This window comes from Salarias fasciatus, chromosome 16 (assembly GCF_902148845.1).
Source record: "Salarias fasciatus chromosome 16, fSalaFa1.1, whole genome shotgun sequence".
Lineage (NCBI taxonomy): Eukaryota > Metazoa > Chordata > Actinopteri > Blenniiformes > Blenniidae > Salarias > Salarias fasciatus.
Genome location: NC_043760.1, coordinates 33,079,812 through 33,100,057, shown reverse-complemented (window position 1 = coordinate 33,100,057; position 20,246 = coordinate 33,079,812). Strand labels below are relative to the sequence as shown.

Here is a 20,246-nt window from a genome sequence, read left to right as displayed (position 1 = left end):
TGCTGCAGAGGTGGAAGGGCTCTCCTCTCCAGAGGTGGCGATGAGGCAGGGAGGCCGCACAGACGGTCTGCCGCCTATCGCCTCCTCCATGAGGGAGAGCCACTTCCACTGACTGCCCTCCTTCATCCGCTCCTCCTGCAAACATTCATTTTATGCAACTGTTACATGACACCTATCGAACAGCATTAATAATAGAAACCTCACTAACCTTGAAGGTTTTTTTTAAGTTTTCCCACTTTTTGGCTGCTCTGGCAGGGGAAACCAGGCAGCCAAGCCCCATGTTCTCGATTATTGCTCTGTAATCACACACAACCACACAGTATTATGCAATAGCACACGGATTGGCCTTAAAAGAGTTATAGTTCCACAATTACATGCAACCACGCAATATTATGTAACAGCACACAAACGGGCACAATAGAATTAGTATAATTAGTATAATATAATAAGCTTACTCCCAGCCGGCGGCCGAGGCGAACCTCTTCCCGCTGAAGAAGCTACTGCAGCAGCGGAGCCGCACCAGCCGCTCCACATCCTCGTCTGTCCCTTCAAAGACACAACGCGTATATATCACACTCAGATATAAGCCCCTGGGTGTCACTACACCTGACATATTATCGGATGAACTGTTAATTGTTAAGTATTTGCTTTAGAAAATGCCGAAGATATCGATGCACTGTAGCTAACACAGGCTAAATATTAGCACCAGGGCTAACTTTCAACTTCAATGGGTCAAATATACGTTCACAGTGGCCGAAACTTTACACATCTTTAACCTTTACCTTGTTATAATGTGTTCATGCCCAGCAAAGTAACAATATTGTAATGAAATACTTACATTTATATGTCACAGCTCCGGCTCCCACTTCACGCTGCCGCTCTTCCGCCGTCATTTTGCTAGAGACTCGCAATGCACGATGGGTAATATCGAGCCGTCTAGGGAGCATCGATGTTCACTACTTTTCAAGATGCATTGTGGGAAAATTCTAGTGCCCTACTTTTTTGCTATCTGGACATTCGGACACCCCTAAAAATGGCGTCTTCACTATGTAGTGCCCTATGTAGGGAATAGGGTGCACATTCGGACACAGCCTAGGTGTCAGTAGAGAGCTGTCATTGTCTCTAGAAAGAGATTCTAGTGCACGAAAAAAGCTGGGAGTGGCTATCTCACTGAGATCCGCCATCTTGGTTGTCTCTCCTTGGCCTGCGCCAGACCATACAGACACTTTTGGAGCTGAAGATTTCTTTAAAGATAAGATTCTGATTATTTGTGTGACCGAGATCGACTGCAGGAGTTGACCAGATGCACCAGACCCCCATTGAACCCCGTGTGAACAGATATCCCGGTGAGTTATGGTGTTTTCAGAGTTGTCTTAGCACGCTGACTACTACAAAATGATGAGGAAAAAAAAACGTGAGCTCGTCTTAAAAACAAAACCAGTCGGGATATATTTGAGGGGAATTAATTATCTTTCTGTTGGTGTTGATTAGTATTTTGTGTTGCTCTGTTTTATGATTGCTGTTTTACTGTGATGATCATTGTTGCACGTGTGCAGATTGTAAAAGACTTTCCATGTGATCAGACATTTTATGTGTTGCTGAATCCTTCCATATTGTTGAACTGTTGTGAAATGGCAAAAGAAAGACTGAAATAATGAGGACTTTATTGAAAAGAATAGTTATATATTTGTGTGATTTATTGCCCTGCACATCTGTGCAGGCTGGTTTTTTTGGATCCCGTTCAGCGACCCCATTCTTCAGAGCTGCCACTCTGGGTGATGTCCATCTTCGTCCCCTTCTTCATCGTCTCCATCCCCCATCTCCACCATCTTGGGCCATCCCATGGACACTCGTTTTAAAGGGGCGGTAGGATTTTTCTGAGTGCACTCAATAGTTTTTTTCTTTATTGGTTTTCTGGTTTTGATTGCCTGGCCGGCCAGTGTGTATTGGACATTTATCTTGACTGAAACAAAAAGATGTGGGCGAAATTATTGTTGTAAATAGTTGATTCTTGTTGATTCTTGTGTTGTTCCTTCAATATATTTTTGAACTGCCATTTGTTGTCATTGTGTCTTGAATTAAGGACAGAAGATCCAACTAAAAAGATATATCAGAGATTTTCAATCAAACTCCCTCCCGAACCTAAACCACACCTAAACCTGGTGCAGACGCGAAGGGAGGGTTACAAGCACATAGTGTGGATTTTGATATTTTGGGGAGAAAGTTTGAATCTGACCAATGTTTATGGATCAGTGGGTGGGAAGGGGGGAAAGGGAGTCTGTGGGATTTGTTCAGTTGTGGGTTTCGTTACTTATTTTTCTTTCTTTACCTGAGACATGTAATAGAAGAGGTCTGATGTGCATTTTATTATTTATGTTCATGCAGTGGTGGGCCGTCAGGGCCTGCAAGGCCTTCTCTGCTGGCCTTAAAAGTATCTGAATTACAGACTGATGTAAATTATATTTTGTCCATAAATAATTAATAAATGATTCCAAACGGTATGTTCCAGTTCCTTTCATAGTTTTCCCGTGGTCGCGCTGCTTCCAGACATGTTTTTTTCATATTAAATCATTTAACCAATCAGATTTCAGGCATCATCTGTTGCTAGGGTCAAAGAAATCTGCCCGAGGCCTTCGCTATCCGTTCCTGATGGCGCAGTGAAGTAAAGTGAAGCGTCAAACAGACAGCTGCTTCAACCAATCAGATTTCGAGTTGGCGACTCAGCGCCTTCTAGCTAGCTACACTAACAACAGCAGATCCAGGCCTTCTGATCTACATTCACCAAGAGATACAGTAGGGGGCGCTATGCACCTAAGTTGTTGGTCGCCTACCTCAATTATTCCAAAGAAGAAGAAGAAGAAGAAGAAGAAGACCTGAAGAGAAATAAAACTTACGCCAGAAATCCCACAGGGCAGCTGGACTTTCAGCCCTGGCTTTATGGAACTGAAACGCTGGATAATCTATATGACAGAGCAGTTGAACTCTTTTTGAGGAAGGAAAGGAGGATGGATTTTGTTTACAAATGATTGGGATTTTGGTGAGTAAAATGTTCCTCTTTTCCTAAATAATATTGCTGTTTTATTAAGTTGATGCTCATTGTATGTGCACAGATGTAGTAGGAGAATTGTGCACTTCAGCAAAGGCATTTATTCTGGCTGCACAAGTATCTATCTGCTGTGCAACAACTCTTTATGTGCATATCTGCATAATAAGATTTTTTTTGTAGACAAAATAGTTATTGAGAGGTGGATTGATTCAGGCGGATCTGTTCTGAAGGCCTTAGTGTGAAATGCACGGTCCGCCACTGTGTTCATGTATACTTATTGTTTTGGACTATGGCTCAGACTGTGAACACAGGAATAACAGCTTCATGTCCAGTCTCATTTGTGAGCTGGAATGTTAAGGGGATGAACCATCCCATAAAACGCAAAAAAGTTCTCACACACCTAAAAAACTTAAAGGTAGATATCGCTTTTCTTCAGGAGACTCACCTGGGGCTATCTGACCATCTCCGCCTGCGCACTAGTTGGGTTGGGGAAGTTTTTCACTCAAAGTTTCGGTCCAAATCAAGGGGAGCTGCTGTGATTATCAGTAAACATGTGCCTTTTGCTTCCTCTCACGTTGATGCGGACCCCATGGGCCGATTCATAATTGTTACTGGTAAACTCTTTTGCAAGCCTGTCACTTTAGTGAGTGTCTATGCCCCGAATTGAGACGACACAGCATTTCTGACAAATCTATTCTCTCGCCTTCCCGACCTAAATAAAAACAACTTGATATTAGGTGGAGATTTGAACTGTGTGTTATCTCCCTGCTTGGACAGAAGTTCTTCTAAGATGACCCCAAGTTCCAAGACAGCCACTTCAATCAGGCAGTTTCTTGACACTTATGGTGTAGCAGATGTCTGGCGCACTTTAAACCCAACAGTGCGCAAATATTCTTTCTTTTCAGCGGTTCACAAAACCTTTACTCGAGTTGACTGCATTCTGATGGATAAGCGTCTTCTTCCACTAGTTCAAGAAAGTGATTATGATGCAATCGTAATCTCCGATCATGCTCCTCATCGGCTAAAACTTAATCTACCAACCATAAAACCTCTTTACAGACCCTGGCGTCTGAACGCATGGCTGCTGTCAGACAAAACATTTTCAGATTATATTTCTTCCCAAATTGATTTCTTTTTGGAAATTAATCAAACACCAAATATGTCACCATCAATGGTATGGGAAGCACTAAAAGCATATCTTAGGGGTCAAATCATTTCATACAACGCACAATTACACAAAATTAGAAACAGTCGTATTACTGAACTCATGAACAGGATCGCCAGTCTTGATTTGCAGTTAGCCAGGTCTCCAGCAGATGATGGCTTTAAAGAACGTCTACTACTTCAGAAAGAATTTGACCTTTTGTCTTCTCAAAAAGTGGAAAATCTCTTAATTAAATCTGGTTGTGCCTATTATGAGCACGGGGAGAAAGCAGGAAGGATTCTCGCACACCAGCTTCGGCAGAAAGCGGCAAGTCAGATAATACCAGAAATTCGAAATGAGTCAGGAGAGATTCATACGGACCATCAAACTATTAATGCATGCTTTGCAAGATATTTTGAGAGTTTGTATACATCTGAATTGCTGAAAGGTGACAATTTATTCGATTCATTTTTTGAAAATATTAAATTTCCTCACATAGACCTTGCATCAGCAACTGAACTAGAATCCCCATTTTCAATCAGAGAAATAGAATTGTCCATTAAAAGTATGCAAAACGGAAAAATCTCCTGGCCCAGATGGGTTCCCAACAGAATTCTTCAAAATGTTTTCAAACAAATTAGCTCCTATACTACATTCTGTGTATGCTGAATCCCTTTCAACAGGCGTGCTGCCTGAAACTTTGTGACAAGCTACTATATCACTTATTTTAAAAAAGGGAAAAAATAAACTGGACCGCGGATCATATCGCCCCATCTCCTTGCTCAACGTGGACAGTAAAATTCTTTCAAAAATGATTGCTCGTCGCCTTGAAACAGTCCTCCCAACTATAATCTCGCCAGATCAGACGGGCTTCATAAAGACCCACCATTCTACTACAAATGTTCGGCGGTTGTACAGTGTAATCTATAATCCTTCTCCACCCGACACATCTGAAGTGGTCATATCACTAGATGCTGAAAAGGCCTTTGATCGGGTGGAGTGGGACTTTTTATTTTATACCCTCAAAAAATGTGGTTTTGGGCCCAATATTCTATCATGGATTAAAACCTTATACAGTTCTCCAATGGCAGCAGTACGGACCCACAATAATATATCACTCTATTTGCACTAACTCGTGGGACTAGGCGGGGATGTCCACTCTCCCCTCTCCTTTTTGCAATCTTTATTGAGCCACTAGCTTTAGCTTTACGTAGCAACAAGGATATTAAAGGTATTACAAGAGCAGGGTTGGAATGCAAAATCTCGCTATATGCAGACGACATGTTGCTTTACTTGTCTGACATATCCTCCTCTCTTCCCCCTACCTTAGATCTCTTAGATAAATTTGGTAAGATCTCTGGGTATAAGATAAACAAACAAAAAAGTGAACTGATGCCGGTAAATTTAACTATAAAAGAACAATCCTTTGTACATGCATTTCCCTTTAAGATTTGCAGGGAAAAGATAAGATATTTGGGTGTCTGGGTCACACACAAATTTAAAGATCTTTTTGATGCAAACTTTCCATCTTTCCTGTCCTCCCTTAACGAGGATATAGATCGATGGGGCCTGCTACCACTATCTTTGGCAGGTAGGATTAATACCATCAAAATGACTCTTTTGCCCAGACTTTTATATTTGTTTCAATGCATTCCAGTCTTTTTAACCAAAACGTTTTTCATTTCCCTAGACAAAAATCTATTGTCTTTTATTTGGAATAAAAAGAAACCCCGGATACGCAAAGCTATATTACAGAGACCTCGCCAGGAGGGAGGACTAGGTTTACCGAATTTTCAGTTTTACTACTGGGCTGCAAATATTAAAATGATTTCCTACTGGCTGCAAAACAAAGGAACAGCAGGTGCTCCTGACTGGCTGATTTTAGAACAAAATTCCTGTAATGTCTCATTGAACGCTTTATTATGCTGTAGCATTCCACTCCCCGACCCATTGTCTAAATATACATCCAACCCTGTTGTTATCCATTCATTAAAAATTTGGAAACAGTTTAGACAGCATTTCAATATCTGTCATTTCTCGTTACTTTCCCCTATTTTAGGAAATCCTGTTTTCACACCCCCTCTGACAGATGGTTTATTTAGTACATGGCCTCAATATGGGATCTGTTCTTTTAATGACATGTTCATTGATGGGGTGTTTGCATCATTTGAGCAGGCTATGCTGAAGTTTGGTCTTCCCAGGTCCCATTTCTTCAGATACTTACAGATTCGTAGCTTCATCTCATCTAATATAGTTCATTTTCCCTCAAAACCCTCACAGACACTGATAAATTCTATTAATAATCTCATATCATCTCGAAGGAGCAAAACAGGGGATATATATTCCATATTAGTAAATGAAGAGTCCATAACCCTTAATGCCCTTAAAAACCAATGGGAAGGAGATCTTGGTACAGAAATTTCTGAGTCTGTATGGTTGGAAATGATCAAACAAATATACACATCCTCAATTTGTATGAAACACACTGTTATGCAGTTCAAAATTTTCTATCGATTGCACTGGACCAAGGTTAAATTGTCAAGGTTTGTGCCAAACATAAACCCCATGTGTGATCGCTGCAAATGATTCCAAGCCACTTTGATCCACATGTTTTGGGGACGTCCTAGTCTGTCTAATTACTGGTCACTGATTTTTAAGTTACTTTGTGAAACTATAGGACTCGTATTAGAACCATCTGCATTTCTCGCTCTCTTTGGGGTGGTGACACAAAAGGTAGCGATTAATAAATATTCCCAAAACCTCTTGTCTTTTGCCACACTAATAGCTAGACGACAGATTTTGATTAGATGGAAAGACCTCCACCCTCCAACATTCAAACAGTGGATTAGAGACATGCTTTATTTTATTAAGTTAGAGAAAATCAAGTACACAATAAGGGGGTCAGCCGACACATTCTTAATGATATGGCAACTGTGGAGGAGGGGCGTGGTTTGCTCTCGGCTGCAGGAGAGAAGGAGGCGGGGAAGCTGCTCAGGGAGCCGGTGTCCAAGGTGCAGCAGGTGCTGGCAATTGATGTGATTACTCTCTCCTGCTTGGAGTAGTGTGCTGGACCGGGCGGAGAGGAGAGAGAGGAGCAGAGCTGAACTGAGCAGCAGACTGGAGAGGACGCGCACGCCAGCCTGGAAAGGCTGAAGACTGGAGCGACCCGGATCGAGGTCTGCACGGTGTGGCGGCGGCGGCGGCTCGAGAAGCCCGCCAAATTGAGGGGTGGGGATTGGGCCCACTGATTGGACAATAAAGGAAGTTCAAACTCACTGGCTGTGGTTCCACTCGTGTCTAGCCGACCCGCGGTGGCACTTGTGTGTCACAGCAACCTTTTCTCAGTCAAATTGATGTTAAGTCCTGATAATTTTGTGGATGTATAGCCCCAGGGGGTCTATGAATACAACAAAAAGCTCCGAAGAAAAGCTGGAGGATTGCCTGAAATGTACCCTGTGTCCATATGTCTTTTGATGTTCTGAGTTTGACCTCTGGAAATTGTAACTACAGTTTGCTTTACTTTACTCTGTCTCACCCTTTTTTTTTTTTTTTTTTAACTCCCTGTTTTTTGTCTCCCAATTGATAAGTTCATTAATATATGAGGTTGGGGGGGTGCTTTATTGTATTTTATTTAATTCATTTATTTTATATAGTTGGCCTACTTTATTTCTGTACGCATTTTCGTAAAACACAGTTACATGATTGTAAATTGTTAAAGATGCACTGCAAATTAATAAAGAAACCTTGTAAAAAAAAAAATGATACATACGTTGGAAACGAACGGAAACTGCGGACACGAGCTTTAAACGCTGTTTCTTTCATCCATACTGACCGATCTGTGATGGGCCAGCCGTCCAGAACATGTGTCACATGTTTTCATGAACACACAGAACCCAGGACTCATTCACACACTGAATACTGTCACTGCCTGTCAGGTCATTCAAGTAAAATGTGATCAACAGTAATCAGCATTTCCAGCATTAGACATATAACTCCTGAATTAGCTGAATTAGCTAACATAATTGCCAACAATCCCCTGGATGTGCTTTTTCTCAGTGCTGTACTGAGGATGACGCTTTTTGCAGCCCTGACAATGATCCCTGTGATAGCACGATGTGATGAAATATGCATTTAAAATGACAAACACAATTTATAAAACATTTTCAGATCACACTACAGTAGCAGTAATCATAAAGCCGTGCCAGCGACAGGAACATACAAAATACTTGAATACAAACAATTTGCTCCAAAGCGATTTTAAACACAAACTGCCAGAAAAGCTCATTTAATGGCAACATTAAGATGAGGAAGAGGAGCAGGAACTGTTAGGAGCGACTTCAGAGTATCAGACAGCGAAACTGCTACCTGTGATGTATGTAAAATAAAAATAAAAATGTAAACATTTTTTTAAAAAAGCCTAGTAAAAAGTATCGGTATCGGTATCGGCGATACTGGCCCAGTATTTACTTGGTATTGGATCGATACCAAAATTTGGAGTATCGCCCACCTCTAATGCCCACCCCCGTTCTAGGCCAAAACATGTCAGCAAGGTAATGTAGCAGCAGCACGGTGGCGTCCGGCTCATTTCAATGGGATTGTTGAAACGCTTCATAGTCACTGACAGTCTCACAATCCATTGTCATTCATGAAGTGTTGAGCTGTCTGCAGTCCAGGACATCATCAGCCTCATCCCCAGCTCCTCTAATCCCCTGTCCTCTACAACGAACAGACCAAGCGGAGTTTCTGGCTGAGTGAACGCAGGCGCGCTCTGCTGCCGCTGCTCACCGGCATGCTGGTGCATCCTGCTGCCGCTGCTCACCGCAAGCTAACTGGCTACCTGCTCTTCACCTGGCTCCACGTCATTGCCTCTCTTCAACGCCTTCCGGTGTGGGCCTGTAGGGGTTTTGTGTGGTCCATATTGGCCTGGACTGTCTTGTCACTCCTCCATCTACCCGTGGAAGGAATCCTGCAGTACTCGGCGGCAGAGCTACTCCGGCTGCGCTCGCACCGGTCCGGACCTCCACCAGCAGCTCTGAAGCTCCACCTGGACATCGGCTTCCAGCCTCACCCGAGGTACGTCCACCGTGGCTCTCGGCGGGGCTTTCTCTTCGGCTGCTCCAAAGGGATTCCTTCCATCTAGTCTTCTACTCGCCGTCATTCCAGAAACACCGGCCGGTCTGTTAACCACAGAATGTTAGCCTGCCTGGGTAGGTCGGCTAATGCTCCAGCTGCTCCGCTCTCCAGCGACAACACCGACGTCAGCTTCGGTCTGCTGAACATCCGCTCCCTCACGGGCAAAGGACAACTCATTCGGGACCATCTTATGGACCGTAAGTTTGACTGTCTTTGTTTAAATGAGACGTGGCAACCTCCTGGTGACTTTTCCCAGCTGAACGATGCTACTCCGCCGGGGTTTGTTTAAAATCAACAAACCTCGAGGCTCGGGTCGCGGTGGCGGTCTCGCGATACTACACCGTGAGAAGTGGAAGGTCCTCCCCGTCTCTCTGCCTGCTCTCTCGTCCCTGGAATGCCTTGCTTGTCAGATCTCCGGCGCCACTCCTGCTATCATCGCCACAGTCTACCATCCCCCCAAGCCCCATTCCGATTTTTTAAACGAAGTTTCTGTCCTTCTCACCCACCTTGCCACTCTCTCTCCAAATGTCATTCTGCTGGGTGACTTCAACATACACATGAACAATCCTGCTCTTCCCCTTACCAAGGACTTCTCCTCATCACTCAGCAGTTTTGGTTTTCAGCAGTTTGCAGATTTCCCCAGTCACGTCAAAGGACACACCCTGGACTTAACCTGCTGCTCCGGTCTCACTCCTTCCAACTGTTCTGCTGTTCACCTTCATATTACAGACCATTTTCTTCTCTCATTTAATGTCCCCCTCCGTCTCTCCGTTTCCAAGACCCCCCGTGTCATTTCATTCCGCAACATTAAGGATATTAACATGGACTCCCTCTCCCCCTGCATCTCCACCCTGACTTTGGACTCTTCCTCCACCCCCGATGACCTTGTCTCCCTGGACAATAATGGACTCACTCACATCCTCAACTCACTCACTCCTGAAAAATCTCGCTCTGTTTTCTTTACCCGGTGTGCTCCCTGGTTTACTCCTGTTCTCCGTAATATGAAATCCAAAAATCGTCAGCTTGAAAGACCCTTTTGTAAATCTGGACTCAACATTCACAAAGACATGTTTACTGCTCATTTATCTCTTTATAAGGACTCAATTTCCCAAGCTAAATCAGAATTTTACTCCGATCTCATCTGCTCCAATGCAAGCAGCAGTAAGACATTCTTTTCGGTTTTCAACAGCATCATCCAGCCCCCTGACTCTCTACCCCCCCACCTGGACTCTGCAGAGTCCTGTAACTCTCTCCTCCAGTTCTTTAATGACAAGGTTTTGATAATCCACCAACATCTCAGCTCCACTACCTCTCTTCTCCCCTCCTCTGAACCTCTCCCGCCATCTCATCTACTTTCCACCTTTGAACTCCCTCCCGCCTCTGATATCTCCGTCCTCATCACCAAGTCCAAGCCCTCGACCTGTCAGCTGGACCCCCTCCCCACAGTCCTGGTCAGATCCTGCCTCCCCTCTCTACTCCCCCTCATATCAGCCATCATCCACTCCTCGCTGTCCTCTGGAACTGTTCCCGCTCTTTTTAAATCTGCAGCTGTCAGCCCCATCCTGAAGAAACCTGGTTCAGATCCCAACAACTTCCTCTTCATCATATACCTCCTTCCCCTTCGGTAACTTTTTCTGGAAGTTCGGTATTAATTTTCACTGCTACGTGGACGACACCCAGCTCTATCTCTCCAGTAAACCAAACTCCACTCTCCCACCCTCCTCTCTCACCCTCTGCATCGCTGAAATCAAATCCTGGTTCACCTCAAATTTCCTGAAATTAAATAGTGATAAAACTGAACTTCTTCTTGTTGGCACCAAGTCCTCACTCTCCAAATCAAACAGGTTGTCCCTCACAGTGGACAGCTCCACAGTGTCCCCCTCCCCTCAGGTTAAAGTCTGGGTGTCGTCCTCACAGCTCACTCTCTTTCCACTCCCACATTAATAACATCACTCGGTCTGCTTACTTCCACCTACGCAATATAAACCGTCTCCGCCCCTCCCTCACCCCTCTCTCGCCCCTCCCTCACCCCTCACACCACTGCCATCCTGGTCCACAGCCTCGTCACCTCCCGCCTCCACTACTGCAACTCACTCCTCTTTGGCGTCCCCCACAAATCCCTCCATCAGCTCCAACTGGAACTCAGAACTCAGCAGCTCGTATCGTCACCAAAACCCCTTCCTCTCAGCACATCACCCCCGTCCTCCAGCAGCTCCACTGGCTCCCTGTGAATTTCCGGATCATTTTCAAAATACTTCTGTTTACATTTAAAGCCATCCACAACCCCCCCCCCCCCCCCCCCCAATCTGCCTGATCTCATACACGTGGCCCCCTCTCATGCTCCCTCAGGTCCTCCTCTCTCCACCTCTCTGTGCCCCCATCCCCCCCAGCACCATGGAGAGCAGAGCAGTCAGCTGCTCTGCTCTCCAACTCTGGAACTCTCTCCTCCAGACATCCGCAACCTCGATTCTCTATCTCAGTTCAAATCCAGACTCAAAACTCTGTTTTAATCAGCCTATCATTTGTAACCTCATTATTTCTTTTAATTCACTGTTGTTATGTTTTCTGTAGTTTTTTGTAATGTGTTTTAATCTTTTGTAAAGTGTCGTTGGGGGTTTAGAAAGGCACTGTGAAATGAATTGTATTATTATTATTATTATTATTACTATTATTATTATTATTATTATTATTATTATTATCATTATTATTATTATTATTATTGTTATTATTATTATTATTACAACCACCTCTGTGTGGCCATCTGCTCCACCTCCGACTGCTCCCCCTGAGTTCTCCATATCCCAGCCTCTTCACGCTCCAGCAGGAGATGCACAGCCTGCTCCGGGTCCTGAGCATCACTGGCTCCCAGCAGAGATGAAAAAAATTAGAACTGGGCAACGATTAAATTTCTTAATCGCGATTAAGCGCATCCCAATCCTGGAGTTATCGCGATTAATCGCGATTAAAATGGCTCATTTGAAGTTTACCGAGGCCATTCAAAATGTGTGTGTAATAATTTTACAATTCATCAAATATCATTTATAATAGCTTAAAATACCAATCTTTACCAATATTGTGACCCCAACACACACACACACACACACACACAAATACACACACCACCAACAGCAGAGCAGATGAAAAATTTAAGTTTCTTTTGAGGCCACTTCCTCAAACTTCATTCTGTCTCTGAGCCTCAGACACAGAAGACAGCCTAAATTCAGTCACGCCGAATTGTGCCTCATATTTACCTTATTAAGCCCGATTGTGTGTTGAAGGAACATGTACCATATTGGCCCGAATATAAGACGACTCCGATTATAACACGACCCCTATTTTTCAAAGATCATTTTGTGAAAAAAAAAAAAATGCTGAAGACAATAAGGTCACTCATAAAACAACTTTTTACGATACTATTATTATAAACTAAAAAACTCACAACTGAAATAACATTTCACGAGATATAAAATGAAAAAATATAGAGTATTGAATAAAAAATATATTCTCTTTCTCAAAATAAGAAACAATAAGCAACAAATAAGAACCTCAAGGGGTCCAAACTGCATAAATGATGTAAATAACTTCCCAGGTCCTTCAGCTGAATCAGGCTCTGGTGGTGGACATTATGTCTGTCCGTCTTTCAGAGACGTATTCTCTCACCCTTCTATCAGTCTCTCTGAAGCGTCTCTCAGGACCACGGAAAGCTTTTCTCATAGCGTTAGCATCTGTAGTGTTTTTTCTGTGCTCTCCAATAAGAACGAGGCTCTGCTCCACCAGACCTCCTGGCGGCTTGGCAGTAGTTTGATGACTCTGCTGCGTTGATCACCATCAGTTTAAAGTTGGTATCATAACTTCTCCTCTGTTGTTTGCTCAGTTGTCCAGCGTTCAGCCCCTTTGTTCCAGATGATCCACCATTTTTCATCAGATCATTTGATCTCATTTCATCGCTCCACTCGCTCTCTGCTCAGTGATACTTTGGCTCCATCTAGCGGCGCGGATGCGTATTGACCATCTACCGTAAGTCCGCGATTATAACACGACCCCACTTTTGAGGATGCAATTTCTGGGAAAAAACATCGTCTTATATTCGGGCCAATACGGTACTTTTTTTGCGTGGTTTCAGCGCCCAAAAAAGACCCAGCGAGTCGAAACATTGCACCAGCAAAACACATGATTTAAGTTTCATTTTCATTTTTGTCGTATTTGCGTTCCTTATTTCAATTTGTGCCTTTTCCTCGTGATTTTTCTAATAATTCGGCAGAGTTCAATATGGCAAATAATGAGGAATGGACTGTGTTTTACAGTAAAAAGCGCGTGTGGGTTTTTTGACGCTCAGCTGGAGCGCGGTGTGACTCTCGGGATGCAGGACAGTTTCAGCTTGCCCCCCCCGCACTACCCTGTGTGCTGAAAGCAGCTCACAGGTGTCGATGTACACAAGAAAGCTCCCAAAGTCCTGGATGTTCTGAGTGATTATTTTTTTATTGTTTTTAAATGCCCTGTCTCAACTGTTTGTCTGTTTTTCATGTTCTTCTCATGTTCGCTCATCTTCTTAGCTCAGCTCAGCTCAGCTCAGTCCTGCGTTGTTTAGTTCCTGCATTCCTGGAAGTAAAGAAGTTCAAATCTGCCTGTCTGCCTGGGTGGGTGTTTCCATCCCGCTCTGTGACACTTTGAGTTCCTCCTTAAACGTGGTCTGCTCCTTTTTCCTGTGTTGTTTGAGCTCTCCTATCTCGCTTTTTATGCTACGTAGCCTTGGTGTAGAGCTGCGCTGCTAGCTGTTAGCATGTCTCCGTCAGCCGAGTCCTCTTCCACAGCCAGCTCTTCTTGTTTGTTTGGGAGTTTTGGTGTTTGTCGTTTGCTCCGTTTGTGGTGCTGATTTGTCCGGGACTTGCAGGAGCCGGTTTTAAGCCACCATCTCCCTCTCTGCCCCCCTTTTTTTTCTTTTTTCTTGTTGTGCATCGTAACCTTGAGGCAGGCACACAGAATTAGTCCTCCTCCACCTGGGGACGGAGGCAGCGACCGAAAGTAGTCCTGATCCTCCTGCAGACTCTGTGGATCCGCTTGATGAATGTCCTGAAACGGCCATGGTGGAGCACAGAGGAATCAGGGGCCTCGGACGACTCAGGGGCCTCAGACTGCTCGGGCGGTAGAATTGGCTCAAGGGCCACTGGCGGCTCGGGGCTGGAAGCCTCTTTACGGGCCACTGACGGCTCGGGGCTAGAAGCCTCCTCGGGGCTGGGAGACTCCTCGGGGTACACAGATGGCTCGGTAGACGGCTTGGGGCTAGAAGCCTCCTCGGGGGCCACAGGCGGCTCGGGGCTGAAAGCCTCTTCGAGGGCCACTGGCGGCTCGGGGCTGGAAGCCTCTTCGAGGGCCACTGGCGGCTCGGGGCTAGAAGCCTCTTCGAGGGCCACTGGCGGCTCGGGGCTGGAAACCTCTTCGAGGGCCACTGGCGGCTCGAGGCTAGAAGCCTCTTCGAGGGCCACTGGCGGCTCGGGGCTAGAAGCCTCTTCGAGGGCCACTGGCGGCTCGGGGCTAGAAGCCTCCTCGGGGGCCACAGGCGGCTCGGGGCTGGAAGCCTCTTCGAGGGCCACTGGCGGCTCGGGGCTAGAAGCCTCCTCGGGGGCCACAGGCGGCTCGGGGCTGGAAGCCTCTTCGAGGGCCACTGGCGGCTCGGGGCTGGAAGCCTCTTCTAGGGCCACTGGCGGCTCGGGGCTAGAAGCCTCTTCGAGGGCCACAGGTGGCTCGGGGCTGGAAACCTCTTCGAGGGCCACTGGCGGCTCGAGGCTAGAAGCCTCTTCGAGGGCCACTGGCGGCTCGGGGCCAGAAGCCTCTTCGGGGGCCACAGGCGGCTCGGGGCTGGAAGCCTCTTCGAGGGCCACTGGCGGCTCGAGGCTAGAAGCCTCTTCGAGGGCCACTGGCGGCTCAGGGCTCGAAGCCTCCTCGGGGGCCACAGGCGGCTCGGGGCTGGAAGCCTCTTCGAGGGCCACTGACGGCTCGGGGCTGGAAGCCTCTTCGAGGGCCACTGACGGCTCGGGGCTGGAAGCCTCTTTGAGGGCCAATGGCGGCTTGGGACTTGGAGACTGCACGGGGGCCACAGACGGCTCGGGGCTGGAAGCCTCTTCGAGGGCCACAGACGGCTCGGGGCTGGAAGCCTCTTCGAGGGCCACTGACGGCTCGGGGCTGGAAGCCTCTTCGAGGGCCACTGACGGCTCGGGGCTGGAAGCCTCTTCGAGGGCCACTGACGGCTCGGGGCTGGAAGCCTCTCCGAGGGCCACAGGCCAGTTGGGGCTAGAAGCCTGTCCGAGGGCCACAGGCCAGTCGGGGCTGAGAGAGTCCTTGGGGGCCACAGGCCAGTCGGGGCTAGAAGCCTCTCCGAGGGCCACAGGCCAGTCGGGGCTGTGAGAGTCCTTGGGGGCCACAGGCCAGTCGGGGCGAGAAGCCTCTCCGGGGGCCACAGGCCAGTCGGGGCGAGAAGCCTCTCCGAGGGCCACAGGCCAGTCAGGGCTGTGAGAGTCCTTGGGGGCCACAGGCCAGTCGGGGCGAGAAGCCTCTCCGAGGGCCACAGGCCAGTCGGGGCTGAGAGAGTCCTTGGGGGCCACAGGCCACTTGGGGCTAGAAGCCCCTCCGAGGGCCACAGGCCAGTCGGGGCTGTGAGAGTCCTTGGGGGCCACAGGCCAGTCGGGGCGAGAAGCCTCTCCGAGGGCCACAGGCCAGTTGGGGCTAGAAGCCTGTCCGAGGGCCACAGGCCAGTCGGGGCTGAGAGAGTCCTTGGGGGCCACAGGCCAGTCGGGGCTGGAAGCCTCTCCGAGGGCCACAGGCCAGTCGGGGCTGTGAGAGTCCTTGGGGGCCACAGGCCAGTCGGGGCGAGAAGCCTCTCCGAGGGCCACAGGCCAGTCGGGGCTGAGAGAGTCCTTGGGGGCCACAGGCCACTTGGGGCTAGAAGCCCCTCCAAGGGCCACAGGCCAGTCGGGGCTGTGAGAGTCCTTGGGGGCCACAGGCCAGTTGGGGCGAGAAGCCCCTCCGAGGGCCACAGGCCAGTCGGGGCTAGAAGCCTCTCCGAGGGCCACAGGCCAGTTGGGGCTAGAAGCCTCTCCGAGGGCCACAGGCCAGTCGGGGCTGTGAGAGTCCATGGGGGCCACAGGCCAGTTGGGGCGAGAAGCCCCTCCGAGGGCCACAGGCCAGTCGGGGCTAGAAGCCTCTCCGAGGGCCACAGGCCAGTTGGGGCTAGAAGCCTCTCCGAGGGCCACAGGCCAGTCGGGGCTGAGAGACTCTTTGGGGCCCACAGGCCAGTCGGGGCTGTGAGAGTCCTTGAGGGCCACAGGCCAGTTGGGGCGAGAAGCCCCTCCGAGGGCCACAGGCCAGTCGGGGCTAGAAGCCTCTCCGAGGGCCACAGGCCAGTTGGGGCTAGAAGCCCCTCCGAGGGCCACAGGCCAGTCGGGGCTGGAAGCCTCTCCGGGGGCCACAGGCCAGTCGGGGCGAGAAGCCTCTCCGGGGGCCACAGGCCAGTCGGGGCGAGAAGCCCCTCCGAGGGCCACAGGCCAGTCGGGGCTGAGAGACTCTTTGGGGGCCACAGGCCAGTCGGGGCTGAGAGACTCTTTGGGGGCCACAGGCCAGTCGGGGCTGAGAGAGTCCTTGGGGGCCACAAATGGCATCTGTCCCTGGATGGAGTCCTTGACTGCAGAGACCTCCAGGTTCTGCTGGGAGGCGATCAGGCTGGAAGAAGAAGGACAGTCAGTGATTGGTCAGAAGCAGCAGCAGCTCTCAGGTGAGACTCGAACAGAAACTTACTACTGAGTGTGGCGGGGATCCTGCCTCAGGTGGCTCATGGAGATGAAGGGGTGCTGCAGAGCCTCGTGAGGCCTCAGCCTGAGACGCCCGTCCAGATCCAGCATCCCCTTCAGCAGGTCCACAAGAGCCTTCCTGTCCTCCAGCTCGCTGTCGTGGTGGTGTGGATGGATCTGGATGAGGAAACACAGTCAGATCAGGGGATTTGGTCTGATTCTTCACAGCATTCCTTTGGTGAAGCACAGGAAGAGGAATGGAAGGTTCCACACCTCCAGGGCTTCACTTCTTTCAGACATGAAATCAGCTCAGTGAGATGTATTTGGATCAAACTTCGTATTGTTCCAATCTAGGATTTTTTTTTTTCCTTTATGCTTCATTAGTTCATTGATTTATATCTTTTAGCTGACTGATATAGAAGATAGAAGACATGGAATAGAATAGAAGCAGTGAAGATTTCAAAGCGCTGTGATGAACAGTCCAGAGCAGGGCCTGGGTGAAGTGTCGGTGTGGGTGACTGGGGCAGGTTGTAAAGTGACCGGAACTGAGGAAGGGAAGAAGGTCCAAGAGCAGAGCAGAGGAGACTTACATGAACCAGCTGGTCCAGGCAGCTCAGCGTCGTGAAGGGGGAACACGCTGTTGTTTGGTAGCCGGTGCCCGCAAAATATTCTTCTGGTGTCTGAAGAAACAGAGTGAAAAGAACAGTTTTAGAATTCTTCAAGGAAAATGATGAAAGCAGCTTCAGTGGAAGAGGACAGGTGAACTTACCCGCAGCCTAAAGCGTGGACGGCCTGGAGCAAACTGCCTGACGAAAAACGCTTGGGAGAACATCCCGGCCTGGATCAGCCGGTCCTCTGGCTGGCCCAGAATCTGCACCATGAACCTCACCTGCAGACACAAATCACACACACACGAGCTTAGACTCTTTCCAGGGTTTCTACCTGCTTGTGGAGACATGTTGAGGAAGCAGACCTACCGTCTGGTATTCGCAGTGTGACGGGAAGAGGTTGATTCCCAGGAGGAGGAAGGCCAGCGTACAGCCCAGCCCCCACATGTCGATGGCCTCGGTGATGGGGAGGCCGAGCCAGATTTCCGGGGCCCTGAGGAGGAAAGACAGGAGCACAATCTGTCAGATCTACTGGCTGACTGAGAGCAGCCACAGAACAGTGAGGTTCAGAAGAACGCGTGAAGCGTGGACTGAACCAGGACCCTGCAGGGTCAACCTACCTGTAGGCCACAGCCTGAAGCAACTCTCCTTGCAGTATTGTGACGGCTGATCGAGCCAGCCCGAAATCGATCAGCTTCACCCTCAGTGGCTGATTCACTGCATCCACCAGCATTACGTTGTCCGTCTTGACGTCTGAGTGGACCACACCCAGACTGGCCAGAGCGTCCAGAGCCACCAGAAGCTGCACAAACAAAGCATGAGAGGTCAGGTTAGTGATGCTGACAAGGATGAGGACTCACTCTTTTCTCATTATTGGCACAAAGAATACAAACCTGCTTGGCGATCGGGCGGATTTCACTACAAGGCATGGGAGCCCACTTCCGTGTTCCCATGAACTGGTACAAATCCAAGTCCAGCATTTCAAAGGCCATGCAGGGGCGGCCCATGCTATTAAAGCATTCATAAAACTGCACCACATTGCAGAGGTCCGCATCCAGCACTGCTATGGTTCTTAATGCGTTCAGCTGGGGAGGAAAGAGGAAAATATGTCAATGATTCCAACGAAAAGAAAAAAAAAACACATTCCAGTTCTTATAGTGCCGTGGGAAAAGAAATGTGAGCATGGACATATCTCCAGAGGCCCAAACAGCTACCTCGCGCCAGACGTCCTCTCCATCCCTCTTCAAGACCTTGATTGCCACGTTCCGTTTGTCGTCCAGCTTCTGGCCTTTGACAACCTTCCCATAAGAGCCTTCCCCCATGAGGTCTGTGATCAGGTAGGTGTGTCTGAAGCTGTAGATAATCTGTCCCGGGCTAAAATCTGGTGCTGTCAGTGTGGAGAGAGAGAGAGAGAGAGAGAGAGAGAGAGAGAGAGAGAGAGAGAGAGAGAGAGAGAGAGAGAGTGAGTTCAGTCCAAATAAATCAACTGTGTTAACGCTGAAGAAACATGTGTTGCTGAGATGAGATGAACACAGGCCGCCCTGCTGACCCCAGCTTTGAAAAAGAGACTGGAATCAGGACAAATCTAGATCTGAAGCTCAAACATCTCAGTATCTTGAGATGTTTGAGCTTCTTGAGGCTCCAGCATACTGAGGAGCTGGACTCCATTCTTTACCAATTGATTTGTGCCTAACATGAACATCATATCCAATAAGATATGAAACTGAAACATCAGCTGCATGATGGGGTCAGGTGTTTGCAGCTGTGTGTCCTGGATTCACTGAGTTTCTTCCCCAAATGTCTCCCAGTCTCAGCCTTTGAACTGTGTTTTCCTTTAAACAGTGTGAGAACCAAAGTGAAGCTGCTGAGTCAGCAGGACTTTCTCAAATCTCTTACCAGAGGCCTGTAAAGACAGTAAGTGCGACAGGGATCCGGGTGCTAATTGCTTTTCCATATCTGCTGACGCTGGTGAAATCTGAGATGAAGTGTGTGTTTGCTTCTGTCGTCTGAATACGGTGTTTCCCTCTGTTGTGAAACTGCGTTTCCCTCTGTAGTGAGAAAACTGCGTGTCTCTCTGTCCTGTGAAAACTGCCTTCGTCAAGTGAGTCTTTGGAACAATGGCCAAGAGCAGAGTAAAGCAGCAGAGGGAAGCAGTGGTGAGAGATAGAAGCTCTGGTGACCTCATCACGACGGATGACATCATCACCTCAGTGTCTGTGGGATGTGTTTATGCTGGTTGCCGGGGCGACGCTGTCCATCTTCTCAACATGTTAAAAACATGGAGGAGAAGATTCGCGGAAGTAAGGGGGGGCGCTATGGAGCGTGTGGGTGGATAGACGTGCTCCGAGAGAACCAGACTTTTACATACTAATTAGCCTTACACTCTGCAAATGTAATCTTCTTGACGACGTCTGAAGTCACTGAGAACCTCTCCGCATCGTTACTGGATTCACTCGCCAAGAGAAAGATGCCCACACGAGGAAATAAAGACACCGTTAAAGGAGGCCGCACATCGCCGCTCTCTCCCGACCGAT

General features: G+C 48.2%; 1 protein-coding gene across 1 annotated transcript; it reads right to left on the bottom strand.

Annotated features, from left to right (window-relative positions):
- Positions 1–451: 451 nt before the first annotated feature.
- Positions 452–19,034, bottom strand: LOC115402735 (homeodomain-interacting protein kinase 1-like). The gene is made up of 10 exons (XM_030111261.1): positions 18,927–19,034; positions 18,606–18,797; positions 18,333–18,514; positions 18,082–18,205; positions 17,874–17,993; positions 17,695–17,784; positions 17,112–17,281; positions 16,859–17,036; positions 14,518–14,611; positions 452–546 (listed from the first exon to the last, which is right to left on the bottom strand). The coding sequence occupies exons 1-10, from the start codon at positions 19,032–19,034 to the stop codon at positions 452–454; spliced, it is 1,353 nt and encodes a 450-aa protein (XP_029967121.1).
- Between the last annotated feature and the right edge of the window lie 1,212 nt (positions 19,035–20,246).